At 53.5% G+C, this 21669-nt stretch overlaps 7 protein-coding genes across 7 annotated transcripts; 4 read left to right on the forward strand and 3 right to left on the reverse strand.

The window, feature by feature from the left end:
- Window positions 1–26: 26 nt before the first annotated feature.
- On the reverse strand, window positions 27–1784 carry QC763_710830 (uncharacterized protein). Its single transcript, XM_062916077.1, has 3 exons — window positions 1267–1784; window positions 827–1208; window positions 27–770 (listed from the first exon to the last, which is right to left on the reverse strand). Exons 1-3 carry the CDS (start codon window positions 1267–1269, stop codon window positions 352–354), a joined length of 804 nt encoding a protein of 267 aa, XP_062762092.1. The 5' UTR covers window positions 1270–1784; the 3' UTR covers window positions 27–351.
- Window positions 1685–5267, forward strand: QC763_710840 (uncharacterized protein). The gene is made up of 3 exons (XM_062916078.1): window positions 1685–3257; window positions 3314–4612; window positions 4677–5267. The coding sequence occupies exons 1-3, from the start codon at window positions 2400–2402 to the stop codon at window positions 5112–5114; spliced, it is 2595 nt and encodes an 864-aa protein (XP_062762093.1). The 5' UTR covers window positions 1685–2399; the 3' UTR covers window positions 5115–5267.
- Window positions 5268–5601: 334 nt separating this feature from the next.
- On the forward strand, window positions 5602–6576 carry QC763_710850 (uncharacterized protein; the record flags this gene model as incomplete). Its single annotated transcript, XM_062916079.1, has 1 exon — window positions 5602–6576. The coding sequence occupies one exon, from the start codon at window positions 5602–5604 to the stop codon at window positions 6574–6576; it is 975 nt and encodes a 324-aa protein (XP_062762094.1).
- An 89-nt stretch (window positions 6577–6665) lies between these two features.
- On the reverse strand, window positions 6666–7471 carry QC763_710860 (uncharacterized protein; the record flags this gene model as incomplete). The annotated part of the gene is made up of 3 exons (XM_062916080.1): window positions 6666–6982; window positions 7057–7205; window positions 7262–7471. 3 exons carry the CDS (start codon window positions 7469–7471, stop codon window positions 6844–6846), a joined length of 498 nt encoding a protein of 165 aa, XP_062762095.1. The 3' UTR covers window positions 6666–6843.
- A 588-nt stretch (window positions 7472–8059) lies between these two features.
- Window positions 8060–13104, reverse strand: GPI10 (glycosylphosphatidylinositol anchor biosynthesis; the record flags this gene model as incomplete). The annotated part of the gene is made up of 3 exons (XM_062916081.1): window positions 9861–13104; window positions 9577–9807; window positions 8060–9523 (listed from the first exon to the last, which is right to left on the reverse strand). The coding sequence occupies exons 1-3, from the start codon at window positions 10113–10115 to the stop codon at window positions 8060–8062; spliced, it is 1950 nt and encodes a 649-aa protein (XP_062762096.1). The 5' UTR covers window positions 10116–13104.
- CAR2 (ornithine aminotransferase) lies at window positions 10323–13012 on the forward strand. Its single transcript, XM_062916082.1, has 2 exons — window positions 10323–12330; window positions 12401–13012. Exons 1-2 carry the CDS (start codon window positions 11134–11136, stop codon window positions 12536–12538), a joined length of 1335 nt encoding a protein of 444 aa, XP_062762097.1. The 5' UTR covers window positions 10323–11133; the 3' UTR covers window positions 12539–13012.
- Window positions 13105–16394: 3290 nt separating the features above from the next.
- Window positions 16395–21373, forward strand: ATG1 (Serine/threonine-protein kinase). The gene is made up of 3 exons (XM_062916083.1): window positions 16395–17593; window positions 17766–20310; window positions 20362–21373. The coding sequence occupies exons 1-3, from the start codon at window positions 17459–17461 to the stop codon at window positions 20502–20504; spliced, it is 2823 nt and encodes a 940-aa protein (XP_062762098.1). The 5' UTR covers window positions 16395–17458; the 3' UTR covers window positions 20505–21373.
- Window positions 21374–21669: the final 296 nt, after the last annotated feature.

The raw sequence follows: 21669 nt of genomic DNA on the forward strand, positions 1-21669 counted from the left end.
GGGAGCAATTTGTGACAGCCACCCAGCACAACCACACACACAACATTTTTTTTGGCAGAGGGTGACAATTTGGCAGTGTAGCAGTCTAAATGTGACGTTTGTTTAATTGGACAATGAACAGCAAATTCCCCGCCCTCCAGAAGCGCCAAAACTACACACTACCGAGTATTACCTAGCTAAGTACCGAACACGGTACACTACGTATCCGTGGTATCCTACGCATGCCGTTATCGTTACCCAATGTCCTCGCCGTTCCTGTTGACCATGATAACTGGACCCCACAAACGCCCCTGCGCCTGCAATCACTGGTTGGCCACCATTCGTCCTCTGGCACCACCACCTCGACACACATTACGCCTCCTCTGAATCTTCCGACGCCCGTTCGCTGCCCGTGTTGTTTCCAACCACCGAGTTTACAAAATCCTGGTACCGGAATACTTCCCCCCGCTTGCCCAGCCCGCCACCCGTCTTGCTCTTGGTGAAGGCTCGACGGCTGGTGAAACCGTTGATTACCTTTTCGACGTCTAGCGATGTCAACGGCTGCTGGCCCGGCTCGGGCGCCGTGTTGAGCAGCGCGTCCCGAAGCTCGGCCACGTCAATCTGCCCGCTATCGTCGTCGTCAAATGCCGAGAAGGCCGATAGGAGCTCGGCGCTGGGCGACAGAGCCGCCAGAGAACCTGCTATCGAGTTCATGAACAAAGCCATCGTCATTGTTTGTGGCGCCGAGGGAGGGAAGAATTGAGTGACCTCTGACGCGTTTGATGGAAGACCTTACACCGTTGTTAGATGACTGTGCCAATTGGACCAATACAACGCAGCCTCTCACCCAATTGGTTCAACATATCCACGACATCCTCCCTATTCACAACACCATCGCTGTCTCTATCCAGAATCTGGAATCCCTCTCGCAACGTTCTGACTTGCGACGGCTGTAATTGAGACATGGCGCTCCCGTGACCTACTGGCCCGGTCTTGGATGCTACAGGTCTGGGAGAAAGGCGAGCTTGTGGAGTTAGCAGTTCGCGACCCGGAGAGGCTCGTGAGGATTTGAAGTCTAGCACTGGACTCGGGGGACCTGCTGTCTTTGTTGGCGATGCGGTGGGTGTGGTCTGACGTAGTGTGTTGGGAGATCCTGGCGACACTGGGCGACGGAAAGGTGAAGTCCGGGGCGACCCATAGCCCAGCGGGGATGGTTTGAATGGCATGGCCTGTGTCCTGATGTCAGTGGGTTCAGATCCTGTCCTTGTCCCCACAATCGTCTCCTACCATCGTGATCTTGCAGAGATCTGTATCGACTTATTAGCGGTCAAAAACGCAAGGGGAATAACCACCTCTTGGTTTGTTGTTTTTGGAGGGATGCGGTCAGCAATTGCCAACGGAGCAACAAGACGCGCCAATGGCCTTTGTCTGGATCACTAATTTGAAGAACAATAACGACCAGAACAACTCACTTTCGGCGCCTCGAAATCAAGAATATCCCCCGGTCGCTTGTCTGGCTCTGAGTGGGTGATTGATATCGTCACTGGAGATCAACGGTCTAGCCTTGGATGAAAGTTCGATGGCGGGGACAACAAAAAGTAAACAAAGTGACCAGACAACCACCAACAGTGTTACATGGCCCGAGCGTTTCTGGAAGAGCAGTGGCAGGGACCCTGGAAAAGATGGTGCGGGGCCATTTTCCAGTGACCTGTTTCTGCTTGCTGCGCGGGCATCGTGTTTCAAGGCCTCCCAAAGACGCATGGGATGTACAGGGGGGAAAGGGGGACCCCTCACCTTTCAGCTGGTTTCTGCGTCGATATCGATAGCAGACCCCTGTCAGGAGGTAGGTACGCTGGAGAGAGGAAGACATCTCAAGAAAAGGTAGGCATACACGCAAATGCAGGTTTCGGCAGTCTGCCTTTGCATTGCACAGCGGTAGACACGCGGGCAGCCGCATTTAACCCCGGGAGCCAAGATCCAAGCCGTCGAAGGAAAGTCGGAGACCGGAGCCAAGTCACGGTCACCGTTTCCACCACCCGATACCATACCTTATCCGATATCCAGCAACGCTACTCCGTACCATTAGGATCCTCCCCGACTCAGAATCCTCCTCTTGTTGTTGTAAGACAACACGATAGCACAGGCCCGGCGCCGACCTTTAATAGAAACAATAATAGGTACAGATCCACGACCACAACCGCGGGGCACCCGGTGTCTATCTGTGCTCAGCTACCAACATACAACGGGGTACAGGCGCCAATTCGATGTGATCGAGTTCTCGGATCAATTGACACCACTCCACAAACCGATAGCTTGGATCGGGTCGCAAAGCAGTGTGTACCACCCGCACCCAGGATAGGATACTTGGAAGGATTTGGTGGGAATAAGGGGGCGGCAAACAAAAACCCGACACTCGAGAAATGGCATCGGCCGAACAACCGTTGCCCTATGCCCCAAGAACAAGCAGCATATCCGCGTTTGTAGAGGCCCCCCCCAGCGACTCCCACCGCCGATCATCTTCGTCCGTCCCGACGTCCAAGTTCGCCGCCGACATGTCTCAACCTCCCCCGCGCCCCGCTCGCTCCCCGCTACCCCATGGTTTCAATCCCGCCGACATGGACCGCCTATCCGACCCAAATGTCAAGGACAAGATCGTTTCAACCGGCACCAACCCCTCGTCGCAGCACAGCTCTCTCTCGGTGCCCCTTCCAAAAGTACGCCATGACCCGTCTTTGCGCCGGGCGCGCAAGCCGCGCTCTCAATACCCAAGGAGTAGCACCGAGAGCCACGTCGAGTATATCCTGGTCGCTTCGTTCGATATCGATAGGGGGCCGATCATGGAGCACCAGTATCCTGTCGCTATCACTGGAGATGAACATATGCTTGCGGAACTGATGCTTCCGGATCAGGCTCACGTCAGAAATCAGGATTGGACAGTTTTCTTTCTTCACAAAGATAGCAGCCAGGAAGAGGACGATGCTGAACGGCAGGCCAAAGAAAGTAGGCGAGCCCGGAGACGGCGCAGACGGGACCGGGCAAAGGGGATATTACATGAATCGGATGATGAGGACGACGGTGGTGAGGAGGACCTGGACGATGACGACGACGACTGGGATGATGATGTGTCAACCGATGAGGAGCCAGAAGGCGGCGAGGGACCGCCGTTGGTCTATGTGTTGAACTTGGTCAATACCAAGCAGGACAAAACGGTCAAGAGAGGTGCCGTGGTCAAGGCTATGGCTATTTGCACGCGGCATCCATTTCTTCACATATACAAGGTGAGATCTGACCAGGTGAATTCTCACGGCGTACATACTTACATTTCACTCCACAGCCCCTATTACTACTCGCTCTAGAAGAGTACTTCAAATCACCAGTACCAGAAACACTATCCATGTTGTTCAACGCCGTCAACGAAATGGACCTTTCCCTCATGCCAAAGCTCAGCCTGCTGGAAAGACACCTACTCCAAGCCAGCGATAACAAGGACCTATTCGTCGAAAAGTTTGAGCGCATGATCCAAGCCCGCATCTCGGAAGAAACAGCAGAAGACGTGGCAGACCAGCCCTTTGACGCCAGCCGCAGCCCCCCAAAACGACCAGGTATCTTCCGCTCAGGCACGAAATCCTACATTGAAACTCACACGGGCGCCTACGCCGTGCCGCGGGACACTCACGAATTCGAAAGCAAAGTCATGTACAAAGGCATCCCCATCCCGATCAAAGTCCCCGTCGCCGTCATGCCCGAGACGGTCGGTGACTTCTCCCTGATCAAACTAATCCAGAACTTTTCGGACTCCCACGCCAAATCCCCCCAAACCTTTGCCCTTCATCCTCACCTAACCACCAACGGCCCGACAACCCACCCGATCATCGTTCTGGCCAATGCTCTGCTGACCCAAAAGAGAGTCATCTTCCTCGGCCACAACATGCCCTCGGGCGAAGTAGCCGAGGCCGTCCTGGCCGCCTGCGCGTTGGTATCAGGGGGGTTGCTCAGGGGCTTCACCCGGCACGCGTTTCCCTACACGGACCTGACCAAGATTGACGACCTGCTCAACGTGCCCGGGTTCATCGCCGGGGTGACGAACCCCACGTTTGAGCACCACCCGGAGTGGTGGGATTTGCTGTGCGACATTCCCTCGGGCAAGATGAAGATCTCGTCCAAGATTGAGTCGGCGCCCATCACGGAGGGGTTGGTGTACTTTCAGCAGCAGAACCCGGCGTACGCGAACTTCATCAACGGGGCGTCGGCCGGGTCGGGGAGCGCGGCTGCGGCGGGGCAGCAGACGGGGGATTTGACGGGGGATGCGGCGTTCATGGCGGATATACTGAGGTGTATTGCCAACCGGTCGGGGGAGAGGGTAGTGAGGGCGAAGTGGAGGGAGTGGGTGCTCAAGTTTACGAGGATCGCGGCGGCGTTTGAGGAGACGGTTTTCGGGGCTAGTGCGCTTTATATCGGGAGTGATGGGGATGGGGATGGTGGTGGAGGGGGGGGTGATGGGAACCTGGGGCAGGCGGCGATGGGGCATGGGTACGTATGGGCCGATGAGGCGACTAAAGCAAAAGAGCTGGCGGGGAATGTGACAAGGATTGAGGGGTGGCGGAATACTAGGAGTTACTATTCGTTTATCCAGGTTTGTCTAACGCTTCTTTTCATTGGAAAGGGAGAATGGGGTTGCTAATGCGGGAGACAACTAGGACGTCGCTCAGTCATACACGGTCCGCCCCCTCAAGGGTTTGGATTTGGCACACATGCACGACCGGTTGCGGACGCAGAAGCTGACCCCCCAGCAGAGCAAGGAGATTTTTGAGGCGCTTTACAACTATGTCTGGTCTTATGACGAGATTTGTTTGCTGCTGAGTGTTGCGCCGGAGTCTCATGCGGGGCTGTTTTATATTGCCTTGGGACTGTTCCACAAGGATAGAGACGTGAGGGTCAAGACGGCCGAGTTGCTGGATAGGATTGCTGAGCATGAGGCGGGCCAGCATTGGTGGAGGAGCCTGAGCCGGTTTGAGAAGCTGGCGTATGTGAGGATTAAGAAGGAGGTTGAGCAGGAGGGGAGAGGGGGGAGGGAGGGGGGCGTGGTGAGTCCTGTTGATAGCAAGAGGGTTAGCTCTGGGAGAAGGGTGATATAAGGGCATTGTAATTAGGGGGTTGGTTTCAAGAGGTTTGAAATGATACGATTGTTGGAGATGTTAAAGGAAGTTATCATGATGAAGCCCCCTCCCTGGGCTTTATCTTGCCAGACTATACAGTTGGAATCGTTGCTAGAGGTGCATGTCTTGCAGAGCCCCAAAGGCGGCTGGCTATGATTCGGCATTCGGGATCTGTTTTGTTCCCACAAGAGACCTTGGCTTGCAATGACGGCATGGAACACGCATGGCACCGCATGGCACCGCATGGCACCGCATGGCAAAAGTGTGTTCCACCCTCTCGTCTTTTACCCCTCGTCGGCAGTCGATAAAGGTGGGGTTTCTCCTGTCACCCATTTACGTCTCTTGCTTAACAGCAATTACCATGACGAAAGTCAAATTGGGGAATAACAAGGGCGGGGTAGCAGCTGATAAAGGGGGATTTAATGACCAAAACTTATCTCCATAGCGGTCTTTAATAACAACTCTCATGTCCCTCATCTCGACTCTCACCCGTCGTCAACTCACTCGTCAAGTCCCCCAACTTAGTCACACCACCACCCGTTCCTTCACCACCACCGTCAAAATGGCCCTCGAAATCAAAGCCGAAATCACCACCTTCAACGGCAAGCTCTACAAGCTCACCCACCCCTCCACCACAACCTCAACCCCCATGTCCCTAAACCTCTTCATCCCCCCCTCCGCCCTCTCCAAAACCACCCCTGCCCCCGTGTTAATCTACCTCTCGGGCCTGACCTGCTCCCCGGAAAACTGCACGGAAAAAGGCTTCTTCCAACACCGCGCCTCCCAGCTCGGCCTAGCCCTCGTCTACCCCGACACCTCCCCCCGCGGTCTCTCCATCCCGGGGCAATCCGACTCCTGGGACTTTGGCGAGGCGGCATCCTTCTACCTCGACGCCACTGCCGATCCCTGGAAGGAAAACTACAAGATGGAAACTTACATCACCACCGAACTCCCCTCCGTCCTCTTTTCCTCCCCCCAGCTCGGTCCCTACCTTGATAAGGAACGAGTCTCCATCACGGGTCACAGCATGGGCGGACACGGGGCGTTAACCCTCTACCTTAAGCACCAAGACAAATACAAATCTGTCAGTGCCTTCGCCCCGATTGCAAACCCGACAAAGTGTCCCTGGGGGGAAAAGGCGTTCAAGGGGTACCTAGCCGGTGGACTCGAGGAAGGCAAGAAGCACGACGCTGTCGAGTTGTTGAGATCGGGGATTTGGAAGGGGGGTGACCTCAAGGCCCTCGTCGATGTTGGCACCGGGGACAATTTCTACAAGAATGGGCAACTGCTTCCCGAGAATCTGGAGGCGGTGGTCAAGGAGATGGGGTTGGAGGGGTTGAAGGTGAGGTATCATGAGGGCTATGATCACAGTTATTACTTTATGGCGAGTTTTAGTGGGGAGCATGTTGAGCATGCGGCGAGGCATCTTGGGTTGCTTTGAAGGGGAGAAAAAGGGTGGGGGGGTTTATGTATTGTATTTTGAAAGCAGGCAGGCAAGTTAAAATTCATGGCAAGCTATGATGGGGTTATTCGGGATTTGTACACTTTTGATTATCAAAACAGTGATCTATTCTGCTGTTTGCTTTTCTGCGTATTGATGCTGTGAGGATTGCGTCTGACTACCAATACAGCTTGTGATTGACAAGAAAGAAGCCTCTCTTCCTGCGACAGGTTCGTAACCCAGCCAACGACAGCCCCCCTTCTCAGATCATTTCAAAAGACAATCAAACGAAGTAATAAACCGGTCCCAGCTCACGGCCGTGAGGTTGTACCGGTGGGGATAGTCAGAGTCGACAGGTCCCATGGTGCAACCCTCAGGTGAGGTGCAAATGCCGCCGCAGACCTTGCTATATTCTTGTCAACATATATCCTGCCTCATTCAAAAAAAACTAATAAAAAATAAAAGTAAGAAGAGACTCACAGGTAAGGATAACAAAAGAAATTACCGGGGTCTGGCGCAAAGGTGGCGGCGTTGTTCCGAAGACCGTCGGGGAGGTTGTAGCACTTGTTGAGTTGGTAGGTTTCGTGGGTGCAGACGCCGGTGGCGTTGGGGTTGGTGCAGATTAGGACCTGGACCAAATCAGCTATGAGGGGGTTATGATGGGAAAGGAAGGGAGGGGACTTACGCCGCCGATGGAACGCCGTGGTTTGGGGTGGGCGCCCAGGGGGTTTGCTTGGGTGGTCATAAGGAAGAGACCGAGGAGGAAGATGGTGAGTTTGGGGAGGAGAGACATGTTAGCTGTGATGGCGGTTGTGTGTGCGTGGTTGGTGGCTGGGTAAGAGAGAGTGGAAGGGTGGTATGGTGTGCTGTTCGGTAGCCTTGGTTTGGTGGACATCTAGAAGCTGAATAGTTGATTCTCTTGAACGGTCAGGCGGGCGAATCGTCTGAGTTCGGATGGCAGATGTGGAAGGCGCATTTTGACAGAACAGCCGCCTTCAACAAACGTCATGGCATTCCAGTGGTGGCAGTGACGTGGTGACGGGTGGCACCAGAAGGCAGGGTGTTGACTCCGGGTGTGCGGCTCTGTGCGAGGTTAGGTCAGGGAAGCGAGCTTGTGGGCTGCCTCGGATTGTTTGCTGGATTAGGGGTTGATTGTTTCACGGAATGGCGGCCTTGTTTGGCGAGTATCTGCTGTTCTGTTTTGCATCACGGGAGGGAACCTGGGTAGGAGGGAGACGCAGGAAGCTTGCAGAGTAGAGCTCACTGCTTGTCGAGGTTGAAATAGACTGCGAGAGGGCTTTCAAAAGAAGGACGATATCTCAAACAATCTGGTGAGCACCTGGCAAGTCAAGAAGGTATCTAGAGCCCGTTCCACATATTCTACAAAATTCAGCGTGGGTTTTGACAAAATTAAATCCACCACAGAGGAAAGAAATAAACAGCAATTCCCACCATAACATACATACATTCTACTCCCGTTCCATCACAACTCATCTTTACTTCCCCCATCCACCACCTCCCCACCGCCATTAGGATAAACCCCCGTGTCCCAAACAACCAACCTCCCACCCCTCCTCCAATCCTCATTAACAAGCCCATTCCATCCCTCCCAAACCTTTTTCATCTTCACCCCCATCTTTTCTCCGTCACCCCCAAAAAACTCCCCCAACACCCCCTCAATCCCCTCAAAACCAACCACAAACCTCGGTATCTCCTCCCCTTTTCTCCCGTCACCCCCATCAAAAAACTGCGGCCACATCTCCCGCCTCAGAAACACCCCCCCATACTTCCCCGTCTCCGCATCCTCCGCGTAAAACCTATCCGCCTCGTCAAGATAGTTTTCCCGTTCAGGCGTCCCCGGAGCAGTATGCAACGGCGGCTCACAGGTCAACGCCCTAGCCCTCAGCCCCGGCCAGATAAGATGCGACCTCCACGGTGTCGTGTGACAGGGGGTGAGGAACAGGGCGAATAATTCCTTTTGTTCCTGTGGGGGAGCACTCAAAGAAAGGGAGTCAGGGTGGAGGCGCTCGTATTCACTTCTCAAGAAGGAAAGGACAGAGATGGGCGCGGGCTGGTGGAAGAGGGAGAGATACCCCGCGAGGAGGAGGTTGATGGAGAGGATGTTAGCGAGGAAGATTTTGTGGCGCAGCACCAAAGGTTTGGATAGGGTGGTGGGAGGGGTGGTGAAGAAGCTGGTTACGTAGGGTGCTGCGAGGATGTGCAGGATGGGGAGGAGGGGGTAGATGAAGCGGACTTCTTTGTGGGAGATTAGGGAGAGGATGGTGATCATGCCTATGAGGGCAAAAGACAAAGTCTTGAGGGTGTTGGATGAGGTGGTGGAGAGGAATGTTGGACGGGCAGAGAGGAGGGTGGTGGGTTTGGCGGAGGTGAGGGTGGCTTTGTAGATGCCCAGCAGGGCAAAGGGGAGGAAGGTGGTGGTGAGGAGAGGAATGCCTTGGGAGAGGTAATAGTGCCAGGGCATCCGGCCGTAAAAGACGGCGACGGACTGGGACATGTTGAAGTAGAGCCATTTGTAAGGAGGGAAGGTCCAGAAGCCAAAGTAGAGGCGATCAGAGACGACCGAGATAGCGAGGGCAACGGAACCACAGAGGACGGTTTCTCTGAGGAGGGCAGGGAAGGTGGTTTGTGTGATGGGGGACTGGCCGTCGAGAGTGAGGCGGGTGAGGGTCAGGGCGATGATGCCAAGCCAGATGAAGAGGTTTGTTGGGCGAAGGAGGACGGCGATGGCTGCTAGGAAGAGGGATGTTCTCAAGCTGTTGAGTCTCCCTTTTTGCTTCAGGCGCTCTTCTTTGGTTTCCTTGGCATCTGCAAGGAGCTCCCAAGGCCAGTAGGAAAGAGCAGCAATGGTGAGGGTTGTCTCGAGAGAGTTGGAAAATGTTCTTGTTGAGCAGTACCACTGCCAGGGATTGAGAACGGTCATCCACAACTACATTCATCGTTAGATACGCCCCGGTAATTCAGATGAGTCGGGATGCTTACAGCAGCCCATGGAGCATAACTCTCCCTCCCATAGACATCCATGGCCAGCTTCCACGTGTAAAAGTCTCCCAAGGCAGCAAACACAGACTGCAAAGCCCCTGGCAAAACCACCAACATGGAAGCGATGAAGGGTGGAAACAAATGCATGGCACTCATGACAGTCTCGGCAAGCTTGTACGCGGCGCCAAATACGGCTGGGTGAAGTGAAGACCGTAGTTGATATTCCCATTCCTGACCATATCAGTCAGCACATGGTTCTCATCAAATCCAATGAGAGAAAATACCCAAGTTATCCAAGCACCACTGCCTTCCCCAAAAGCCATCCTCCACGCCGGCTCCAAGGCCTGGAAATATTCATCTGGTTGAAAGAATGTCTTGACAAAAAGAGAGTTGATGAACCGAAATGCCAGCAACACACTGAGAATATCCCCGACTTGAGCAGCCGCGACCTGCGCGTGCACCCTGCCATCTTTCTCGGCTGGCTTTTCTATTCTCGGCCCTGGGGGTTTCTTGACAGTATCTTTCTCCATCTTGACCATCAAACACGACTCGTCAAGTGTAGTTCTCGACGAAGTTCAGGGGCCGCACCTAATCTCATTCAAAGTCGCGTCAACTGTCGGTCAGACAGACAGAGCTGCTTGCCATCTGGCAGCTCTGACACGGAGCACCCCTACAGCTGATTGGTTCCCCCGCAGCCCTACCAAGCTTGCTGCGGTAATCAAGTGACCCACAATTGGCTGAAAGCCCAAGAGATCCCTGCATTTCCCACCGCCCGCCCCTCCCCCGCTGGAACCACAGCATCACAGCAATGGATGGATGACACCTTCTATCTATCTATCTTTGATTCTGAAAGATATCCGGTATCGGGAATGTATTGTGTCTGAGTACCTATCAAGTTTTAAGCTTCCAGTTTGTATGAATAATATCGCCACTTCCATGACAGGCCACACCCCTAGTTTCATGAGCTGAAAGACCCCGGACCTGTCACACTTTAAAGGAAGGTTACAAGACCTTTCGTGATAAAAGCGGTTTCCTTCGGCATGCTTTTTGCGGGACTGTCCAAGGATGCTGGGCCCACGTGAGGTGTTGTGAGCGTCTTGGGACTATCTGACTTGCACTTAGAGGTATAGTGTCGTTCGGTGGAATTGCATGATTGCAACGGCAAACACCTTCCGAAGCGGAGGTAGTGTAGGTTTGGGAGGGTGAAGGTAGGGAGAGGCAGGGTGAGGCGGGTTTTATATATGTTCCCCTCTTTTTTCTCTGCGATTGTTTTTGTTTTCCCATTGCCTTCTTCTGCTTGAAATCTACATACATTAGTACCAATTGGCCATCCAAGGTTTTGTTGGAATTTCATAAAGGTGGCGTAGTTTTGACAACGCTTTGTTTGTTCTTACACCGCTGATTTAATCTCCTCCCAGCGGGCAAACTTACCTTCTTGCCTACTACTTTGTCCGTCTGTCTGTCTTCCCATCTACCGTCATATCTTGCCTACCTTTGAACAACCGCCAATTCAACAACCAATTCACCCAACCCCCAATACCACGAACAATTCCAACCATGGCCCCCCACGCCTCCTCCTCCACCACCACCACCACTAAACCAACCGACCCCTACCACGCCTCCTCCACCACAACAGCCATCACAACAGAAAACACCTACGCAGCCCACAACTACTCCCCCCTCCCCATTGTCTTCGCCCGCGCCTCGGGCTGCCACGTCTGGGACCCCGAAGGGCGCCACTACCTCGACTTCCTCTCCGCCTACAGCGCCGTCAACCAAGGCCACTGCCACCCCGCCCTCATCAAAGCCCTCACCGACCAAGCCGCCCGCCTCACCCTCTCCTCCCGCGCCTTCCACAACGACGTCTTTCCCCAGTGGGCCAAGAAGGTCAAGGACGTGTTTGGGTACGAGATGGTCCTGCCCATGAACACGGGCGCCGAGGCGGTCGAGACGGCCATCAAACTGGCAAGAAAATGGGCGTACAAGGTCAAGGGGGTGGAGCAAGGGAAGGCGAGGGTGTGGAGTGTGGATGGGAACTTTCACGGGAGGACGATGGTGGCGGTGAGTCTGAGTGTTGATCCGGAGAGTAGGGATAATCATGGGCCGTATGTACCGCTCATTGGGGCGAGACACCCGAGCACGGGGAAGGCGATTAGGTATGGGAGTGTGGAGGATGTGGAGGAGATACTTGGGGAGTTTGGGAAGGAGACGGCGGCGTTTATTATTGAGCCCATTCAGGGTGAGGCCGGGGTGGTGGTGCCGGAGGATGGATATCTCAAAAGAGTTCAGCAACTGTGCAGGGAGTATAATGTGCTTTTGATTTGCGACGAGATCCAGACGGGGATTGCGAGGACGGGAAGGATGCTGTGCAGCGAGTGGGATGGGATCAAGCCGGATGTGGTGACGTTGGGGAAGGCGATCAGCGGGGGGATGTACCCTGTCAGTTGTGTTTTGAGCTCGAAGGAGATTATGGGGGTTATTGAGCCTGGCACTCACGGGAGCACGTACGGTGGAAACCCGCTTGGGTGCGCGGTTAGTATCAAGGCTTTGGAGCTGGTCGAAGAGGAAGGCTTGGTCGACAAGGCCCAGAAGCTGGGGGAGATTTTCAGGAGCGAGATCAGAGGGTTCAACAGCAAGATTGTGGAGCTGGTGAGGGGGAGGGGGTTGTTGAACGCGGTGGTGATTGATGAGAGCGAGACGAATGGGAGGACGGCGTGGGATTTGTGCATGTTGTTGAAGGATAAGGGTGTTTTGGTATGTCTTTTTTTCGCCTCCCTTTCCTTTTCCGTTCCCGACAATGATAACTCACCACCATGCTGAACAGGCCAAACCGACCCACGGCAACATCATTCGCTTCGCACCACCGCTGGTCATCACCGAAGATGAACTTAGAAGCGCCCTCAAGACCATCAAGGAGGCGCTGGAGGAGTTGCCAAATGCCACCAAGCACGAGGCGCACTGATTATCATATCAGCGCACCATGATCATGAGTCACTCGCCGCTCACCACCACCACAGACATCGCTTTTCAGAAAAATCCGGGGAAGGATCCTGCCGGGGGAGGGGAACCGGGGACGGCCCGAAGGAAGACCACCCGATTTGCTGGGGCAAAATGCGGGCAGGTGAAGAAGTCAGGGGGAAACCGGAATATGTTCCCTGGGATCATGACACATCTTTTTTTTTTCAATGGGGTTTCCTTTTTGGATGTTTTGATACCACTATAAGCATTATTTAGATTGGGTAAAACAGCAGAGTTTGGCTCTTAGGGTAGTATATGCATGGAAATGATACCGAGAGGTTTGCATCAAGGAGATTGTACTGGGCTGGGCTGGGCTGGGCTAGACTTGGCATGAAGTCCAGAGGGGGTTTGATTGGATGGATGGATATTTGGGCAGAGAAGTACCAGAATAATACCAAGTCCCTGCCTAGTAGGATCAGTTGGATTGATTTGGTGTGTGTGTGTGTGTGTGTGTGTGTGTGTGTGTGTGTGTGGTGAAGTGGAAATGTGTTGGATGATTTGCCAGTGTCTTGATCGGAAATAATTTCCTGGAACCGGTGTCTTTTCGGCCGGTGAGTGGTGAGTGATGAGTTGTTCATTCGATCTGTTGCATATAGATGTTTGGCTAAGGGAAAAGTGATGTGACAAGTTCCACATGTAGGTGCTCTCTACGCCCTGGTTGAGTGGGTGAGGCTGAAAGTAAGAGTGGGTAGAGTGTCGGGTTATGATCTACCTAGATAAGAGACAAGGTACACTCCAGTTGAATCTATGTGCATGATACTTCAGCACCCTGATGAGACGAGCTATTATGGGGTATTCCTGTTCCTGTCACGGGTTCTGGTGACGGATCCTCGATGGAGGTTCGTAGGTAGATATTGTGTAACTTAACGCTATACAGTCGTCGGTCAGGGCAACTTTCTGACATGTCAATTTCCAACTGTAAAAGCTGCGAGTTGTTTTTGCTATTCAGGGGATAGCATAACAGGCAGTGTAACAGAACAGTTGAGGGGACTGAACCTCTACTGGGTCAAATTATAGGCGATGTGTTACTTACCCCAGGGGTCCACATCAGTTATGAGCTGTTTTCTCTCACAAGGCAGAACCCAGCAATTGTCCAATCCCCACGGTCTAGCTGCTGTGTTGTCCTATCGTGCAAGTTCAAGATCCATGCACCTACCCGCTACTGCTGCTGCTGCTGCCTTTTAGGCTTCCCTCCTCCCCAACCACCACACTACCTACATGTCCTTTTATCCAACAGGTACGGGTACACACACTCTCTGACACCACCATTGAGTCTCTGTTGCTGCTAAATCACACACAGTGTCCGTATTTTTTTCTAAAAGCTGGGTGTGCCCTTTTTTGCTTTTAGTGGTAGCCCATGAATAAGCCTTCGTCCGCCATCATCATCGTTTGCTGGGTAAACGATGATGATGGCGGAGCAGTTGTGTGTGTGTGTGTGTGTGTGTGTGTGTGTGTGTGTGTGTGTGTGTGTGTCATTGTGTCATTCGAGTGATATATTTCCCGTTTGGATTTGTTTCAATTAAGACCAGCGGCAGGCACGTGAGAGATTACAGTCCTACCGTGCGTTGTCTACGTACATAACCATCCCATCCATCCGCCCACCCACGAAAGATGGTGGTTGGGCGGATGGGTAGTTGATAGATCAAACTCAACAACGGATCGACTTGTCGGCCTTAAGCTACCTTATCGAACAATCTAACTCCGATGTGTGTGTGCGAGGTCGATGATCCGTCGGATGAACACTCCCCCAAAATTATCAAACGCTATCTTGTCTAGATTGAGAGGTAGCAGTGTGTATCTGTCTGTATGTAGAGTCGGAGCCGGGAAGGTGCACGAGATCTGGGCTAGCGAGATGCAGGCCTGCGGATAGGGGTCGACATGTGTGGGAGGGAAAAAAATGTCCTGAGTGGCTTACAGCCGTGTTACCCTTCCTCTTTGGGACTTGCCGGATCACCACCACCACCACCACACCACTACAAAACACAAGCCAAAGGACAAGACATTTGGCAGCTGTTTTCCAAGGCCGGCAGTCCCTGTGCCTTGAACAAGAGTGCGGGGGGGTGGCCCACCACCAAAAAAAAAACCAAAAAAAGAAAAACAAGGACAAGCAACACGATTGTGCCCCCTTTTGATAATCGATCGACGGATTGAGGAAATATGACGCTGGTGAAGAGAAGGGCCCTGATATGGAGGAACAAATAGACATTGTTTCACAAGCTCTATCCCATTGTATCCGATGACCAGCACACCTGATAGAAAGGTGTCAATAATAATAACAATAGACGTCCGGAGGTGCATATGACAGAGTCATCTTCTTTCTGTCCTCAGACTTGGCTCCGTGCACGGATTCTTGGGATTGACCAGTGAGCAAGCTTCAAACAGCACGCGTGCGGTGGCAGGCAGTTGCTGAAGTTCTGGACAAACACATGCAGCGGCCAACCGGAAGACGCCATGCTCACACACATTAACATGTAGAAGATGTCAAGAGGAGGAGGTCGGACACGAAAGGGCGAAAGGGCGGGAAGATGGATGGCTGCGCTAAGAGTCCCACCGACAACACCGATAAAGGATAAGGCAGGCCCCCCGGCCCCCCTGTCCCCCTGCCCTGTCCGATAAACTGTTCGTTCGACAGCCTCACTCTCGGAGGCTGCTGTGTAAATGAGACAAACTTCCGGCAGGCCTGGTTGCTGCATGCGCCATCCACCCGTGTTTTTGGCTGGAGCCATAGAACGGGCAGCCACCGGCTTTTCAGTCAACCTGTGGTACGGAGTATTGAGCAAAAGCCAAAGACTGACGTAGAAAGGCGCTAGAAGCAGAAGTTTACTAGAGATGGCGGAGCTGTGTCCAGATGTCCGATGCTGCTGGAGCTGATGGAGCTGGGCTGCTGGAGCATTGGAGCATGGAACAAGCTTGGAACCTCTTTGGTAATCGTTCCTAGCCGTGGTGCGTCGACGGCGCGGGCGTATTGACCACCTGACGATACCGCCGTGCCATTCCTCCGTGGCTCGTTTGGGTGGCCGCCCTTCTGTGTCCAGTGTCCATGTCAATCGGATGTGTGCCCTGGCTCCGCCTGGTTTGTGTTTCTCTCTTCTTGCAAATAAGAAGCTTGTATGACCATGACAGCAGCAATGGAACGGCTCACCAGCATCGACATCGATGCACCCCCCGATGCAGGTGAGAGGTGGTGTACATTATGGGTGGGGGGCAGCCGGTGACTGTGCGGGTGTCTTGTCTGGCTGTCTGTCTGTAACTCCACTGTGGAGGTGGAGCAGCCCCTCGACTCCCGGTTGGTCGATTCATCATGACGGGCTGCCTTGTAAGTGCAAGTCCGTTGTATTGAACGAGAGAAGAGAACCGGTTGTTTCATCTGGACCACACATGGGGGAAGAAGGGCGAGCTCGCCGTTTGTATCTTGTGTTGGTCAGTCATCTCGCCATTTTGAGGGCGCAAACGTGCTTAGCTCATCAGGATGGCCTCCGAAGGCGCAAGACGCAAGACCAGTGGTAAATGATGCAGATGGCGGTTCTGGCTTGTTCTGGCTTGTGTCTGGGTTCAGGTGTTCGTCAAGGTTACAGAGCTCCAAACACTGTGAACACTGTGCTGTTATCGCGGGGCTTATCGTCCCAAATGCCGTTTTGGGTCCAGTCACGGGAGACAGCCGTGGCCTCCGGTCTCTCTCGACGTAACAGACTCGAGGTACCTGCAACGTACCCTGACGGCTGGTGGCCAGTGCATCGATACCTCGAACTACTTTTGAAGCATCACGAGCAGCATTCACTGCAAAACCCCTGCTTTTCTGCCGCTGCAGCACCCCCCAGCAACAGAAGAGGCCTGGCTCCATGTGCTGTGTCCGCATCGTCGTCACCCTCGTTCATTCACAGGTCTCTCCCAGGTTCCTGCCCTTTTTCTGCTGTTTCTCCCAACACCGCCCGTCTTTCATCTTCCCTCCTCCCTTTGTGCCCTCGCCCTCTGCGCTCTGTACTCTAGCCCGCCCCTTCTATTGTTGCGAAACCTGGGGAAATCGAGCTCTGGATCCTGCAGTCGATCGAGTCTGAGTCATTCAGTTGACTTTGGACGTCAGCGTGCCGCGGTGGAGCTAGCTTCCCCCAGCCTGACCCTACTGATAGCGATAAACTCCCAGGCGCAGTAGTAGTAGCCTATCCCCGATCTACCATCACCATTCACCACTGCTCTTCCTCCGTGCCACTCCTCCAGTCTCTCTCTCTCTCTCTCACTCTCTCGGTCTCTCCTCACCGTCGCAACCGTCGGACCGCCGTTACCCCAGACTAGAAAGCCTGGGACCACCGCCGCTAACCACCAACTCTGCTGTGTCCGTCGACCGAGCCGGCTCTTCGCTTTCAACAAGTAGCTGCTGTAATCAGTCACCCACTCTATCCGCCACCCTTCCTGTCGGGGCACCCATCACCCATCAACCTTTGCATCACCAACAAGCTTTCAAGACACCCAGTATAGTGGCTGTTGCGTCCCCGCGTGTCTCATTCGTACCCACAAAAGAAACTCTGCCCATTCTCTCCTCCCTCAGCTTTTGGAGCCGCTTCCACTTTCCTACACCACCCGACCTATCGGATATCTACCTTTCGGTCTCTCTCGTCCTCCAGTCCTGCGCTGTCCTATAGGCAACACTACCCTTGGCTTCTGCCTCACCCTTCCCCTCTTTCACCTTCGAGCGCCGTGCATATCAACTTTGTCACCCTTGGCCACATCCATAGCTGTCAACCGAGACCCACGAAGTATACATGTCGATCGAGCCTCCCGCCCACGTCTTTCGCATAGCATAGGCCCTCGGGCTCTCTTTTTCTTTTCAAGCCAGCTCCCCCGTGCTTGCCAACATCAGCAGGTAGCCATGGTCGACAGACAGTTATCGTCCGCCTCGTCGAGGCGGCAAAAACAGCCAACCGATGGTGCCGTCGGGCAGTTCGTCATCGACAAGGAGATTGGAAAGGGCAGCTTCGCCCAGGTCTACTCTGGCCGGCACAAGGTTCGAACTCCCCATTTCTTTTGCGCCAGTTGACCCCCCCGGGAAGAAAGACAGCGAGTTGCCTATCGGATGGCGTGCCGTGCTGCCAGATCAGGTGGAGTGGGAGTTGGACGTGTCTTTAATCTTATCGTCTCGGTTGCGCCGAATCCGCTAACATGGTCCCCTACGATAGGTTACGGGCGCCCTGGTCGCCATCAAGTCCGTAGAGCTCAGTCGCTTGAACAAGAAACTAAAGGAAAACCTGTACGGCGAAATCAAGATCCTCAAGACGTTACGCCACCCACATATCGTTGCCCTTCATGACTGTGTCGAGTCGGCCACGCACATCAACTTGATTATGGAATACTGCGAGCTTGGTGATCTGTCGTTATTTATTAAGAAGCGGGAGAAGCTGATCACACACTCGGCTACCCGTGATATTGCCCGCAGGTATCCCATTGAGCACAACCAGGGTTTGCACGAGGTTATCACCCGCCATTTCCTCAAGCAGCTCGCAAGTGCGCTCAAGTTTTTGAGGGAAGGAAACTTTGTTCACCGAGATGTCAAACCACAGAACCTGCTGCTGCTGCCGTCGCCGCTCTTTCGGGAAACTCACCAATCGGCCAAGCAAATCTTGAGTGCTAGTTACGACTCGCTGATGCCAGCAGCAGGACTTCCGTCGCTGCCTATGCTCAAGCTTGCCGACTTTGGCTTTGCTCGCGTGTTGCCCTCGACGTCACTCGCTGAGACGCTGTGTGGGTCACCGCTCTACATGGCCCCTGAGATTCTCCGGTATGAACGGTACGATGCCAAAGCGGATCTGTGGTCGGTGGGCACCGTTCTGTACGAGATGGCGACAGGGAGACCTCCCTTTAGGGCCGGGAATCATGTGGAGCTGCTTAGGAAGATAGAAGCTGCTGAGGACCAGGTCAAGTTTCCTCGCGAGAGCGTGGTCAGTCCGGAGTTGAAGAGCCTCGTCCGAGCTCTCCTGAAGCGGAATCCCGTGGAACGGATCAGCTTCGCCGACTTTTTCAACCACACTGTCATCACAGGGCCCATCCCCAATCTCCACGAGGATGACCTCCCGAAGCCGGAACCACAGCAGGTGAAGGAGACAGTGCGGCCCGAAGGGTCACAGTCTCTATCACGTCGGGATTCCCAGCGTGGCAAAGCGGCCACAGGCGTTCTGTCCTCCCCCAGGCCTCGGCCATCATCGCCACTGGCGACACCAATCGAGAAACCGAACCCACTGGAGCAAGTGCCAGGTCCTCGTGCTGGCTTGAGCTACTCGCCTGCTGGAGATGGGTTGGGAATTACCCGCCGGCCAGCTGTTCAGCCATCTACTTCAGCGCCAGCCCGCCCCGTCATGTACGTGGACCGCTCTCGAGCAAACTCGACCGCCTCGCAGAGACCACCACGAGAATCCATCGTGCCGGATCCTTCACAACCCCTTGCATCGCAACCTCGACCAAAGAGCAGGCCGACCAAGCCCCTGACAGAGGAGGAGAAGGCTGCTCAGGATGTTGCTTTGGAGCGTGACTATATCTTCATCGACAAGAAGGGCGTGGAGGTCAATGCACTGGCTGACCAAATCTCCATGTACCCGCAATCGGTCCCCAAGTCGGGTCAGATTGTTCGGCGCGCTACCCAGCAAGGGCACCCAACATCAACGACTGGTGCTGTTTCCGCCCGAAACAGCCACCTTCGACAAGGGTCATATGACAAGCCACTTTCTAGCAGCCCCGGCTCGACAACTTCTGCCATCTCCAAGGCAATTCAGGACGCCAGTCTTCGGCTTTTTGGGTTCAACGTGGCGCCTCATCTGCTCAGCAAGGGCCAGTCTCCGCCCCAGATCTACAGCCCTTTCCCGGCATACCCGACGCCCTCTGCACCGGCCGGGCTGATCTCGGATGGGAAGCACACCACGCCGGTGGACGAGGATTCCCGCGTGGCCCAATGCATTGAGGATTGGGCCACCCGAAGCGATGTGGTCTATGGCTTTGCCGAGGTCAAGTACAAGCAACTTGTTCCATTGGCCCCTTCCATGGATTATGGCCTCGGCGGCGTTCCTGCCGACAAGATGGAGGAAGAAGATGGCCTCACCCTCGAGGCAACAGTCTCTCTATCAGAAGAGGCCCTGGTATTGTACGTCAAGGCGCTGTCTCTTCTTGCCAAATCCATGGACATTGCTAGCCTATGGTGGACACGCAAGAGCAGGTCGGACAACAGCAACAGCATCCACTCAGCCGCTCGCGACTCGGTTAACAGCCAGGCGTTGGCACTGAAGATCAATAGGGTGGTCCAGTGGATCCGGTCCCGGTTCAACGAGGTCTTGGAGAAGGCTGAGATTGTGCGGTTAAAACTCATCGAGGCTCAAAAGCAGCTTTCCGAAGATCACCCCAGCCACCCCAGCAATCATCAAACCGAGGTCGGCTCGGTGACGGGTGCCGAAGGAGTCATCCTTTCGCCAGGTATCAGCGCCGAGAAGCTCATGTACGACCGCGCTGTTGAGATGAGTAGAACTGCAGCCATCAACGAGATTGCCAGCGAAGACCTCCCCGGCTGCGAGATATTCTATTCGACTGCGATTCGCATGCTCGAGGCTGTCTTGGATAGCGATGACGACCATCTTCCTAAGCGCAGGATATCAACCTCGTCTAGGGACGAAAAGGCTGAAGCTGCTGTCCGCGAGGACACCTCCGAGATGAGCAGCGAGGACAAGCAGTCTATTCAGAAGAGTGAGCAGATTTACCTCTTTTGTTTTGGTTACCGTACTAACAGCTTGCCAGTGATCCAGATGGTTAAAGCACGTCTCGCAAACCTCCAGAAGAAGATGCTTGCCATCTCTCGAGCTCAACAGCAGCAGCAACAGGACATAATTTCTGTCAGACGTCGTAGCGGCGAGCTGGCACCACGCAGTGTCCCGGTCTGAAAGTCTGACGATCCCAAGGCTGACGATTAACGAACAAACGACACCTCTACAGGCTGCTACTACACACTTGAGCCCCGCGGCTAACGATCGTGCCGGCCTTGTCAGGGCCTCGAAGGCCTGACGATCGCTTCGGGGACTATTTTCCTTGTGCAAATTCGTGTTTATGGTTTGGCACATCATACATTATAACGGAGTTTGACCGCTGAGTATTTCGTCGATATATACACTTTTTTTTCCAGGGGGCATATATGGCGCGGTTAGCATGGCTGTTCGTTCTTGATGAAGCCGGAATCAAGCCTATGCATTTCATGCCTCAGAATTTGAGGGCGCTTGGGGACAGACCAGCGCGTTTTTCTTTTTCTTTTTGCCTCTTCTTTGTCTTTTTTTTTTTTTGGGTTCGGACCTTTCTTGTATTCGGACCCATGGCACGGGAGGTGGCCTATTTTAAACAATTTTTCTCTTGTTGGTTTTGGTTCGGGGCGTAGATATTATTGTTATCAATCTTTTATGGGGGCAACAAACGGGAAAGGAAACGGAGGGGTTTAGCGGGGAAATGGGGATCTTTTTTTTCTCTCCTCTCTTGGTTATTACTGTAAGGAAACGGAATGGGGAGCAGTATCAGCAGTGTTTTATCACATTGGTTTTTTTTTTTGGTCTTGTTCTGGTGACTCCTTGTGGGGTTTTTATTATTTGCATATCTCCTGTTGTGTTTTTGTGTGGTTGGGTCGAGTTGAGGAGAGAAGAAGGGAGAGGAGGAAGCAAATAGGCATACCCTTATGCTAAGAGAATGGGAAACTATCAAAACATGTGAAACATATGAGAAATTCATAAATATATGTGAATGCAGATAATAAATAGACAACACAACATGTTGTTGAGAGCAAGTGGTGTAAATGGTACAGGGAATGGGCTTTCCCCCCCCGGATTATTACTAAACATGAGATTTATAAAGGGTTAGTTGCCCTTTGAGAATCTGCATGGTTTTTTCTTTAAAAAATGTCTTGAACACTTGGAGTGTCTATTGTTGGCTATCAATTTTCACCAAAAGTCTAAAGGGCTGACAACATGTGCCTCCCTTCAGGAGAAAGGGAAAACTGAAAACTAACAAAGCGTTGAACTGAAAACCACCAGATTCAAGACTGTAAAAAAAAATTAAAATTGCCAT

This window comes from Podospora pseudopauciseta (assembly GCF_035222475.1).
Source record: "Podospora pseudopauciseta strain CBS 411.78 chromosome 7 map unlocalized CBS411.78m_7, whole genome shotgun sequence".
Taxonomy (NCBI): Eukaryota; Fungi; Ascomycota; class Sordariomycetes; order Sordariales; family Podosporaceae; genus Podospora; species Podospora pseudopauciseta.

Excerpts from the sequence above, each read along its gene's own strand:
- QC763_710830 (XM_062916077.1), bottom strand. Across the intron at positions 771-826 it reads GGATATGTTGAACCAATTGG|GTCTTCCATCAAACGCGTCA; the intron begins GTGAGAGGCTGC and ends CAACGGTGTAAG.
- QC763_710840 (XM_062916078.1), top strand. The coding sequence starts at position 2,400 with ATGGCATCGGCCGAACAACCGTTGCCCTATGCCCCAAGAACAAGCAGC. Across the intron at positions 3,258-3,313 it reads CATTTCTTCACATATACAAG|CCCCTATTACTACTCGCTCT; the intron begins GTGAGATCTGAC and ends TTCACTCCACAG. Across the intron at positions 4,613-4,676 it reads GTTACTATTCGTTTATCCAG|GACGTCGCTCAGTCATACAC; the intron begins GTTTGTCTAACG and ends GGAGACAACTAG.
- CAR2 (XM_062916082.1), top strand. The coding sequence starts at position 11,134 with ATGGCCCCCCACGCCTCCTCCTCCACCACCACCACCACTAAACCAACC. Across the intron at positions 12,331-12,400 it reads TGAAGGATAAGGGTGTTTTG|GCCAAACCGACCCACGGCAA; the intron begins GTATGTCTTTTT and ends CATGCTGAACAG.
- ATG1 (XM_062916083.1), top strand. The coding sequence starts at position 17,459 with ATGGTCGACAGACAGTTATCGTCCGCCTCGTCGAGGCGGCAAAAACAG. Across the intron at positions 17,594-17,765 it reads TCTACTCTGGCCGGCACAAG|GTTACGGGCGCCCTGGTCGC; the intron begins GTTCGAACTCCC and ends CCCCTACGATAG. Across the intron at positions 20,311-20,361 it reads CAAGCAGTCTATTCAGAAGA|TGATCCAGATGGTTAAAGCA; the intron begins GTGAGCAGATTT and ends ACAGCTTGCCAG.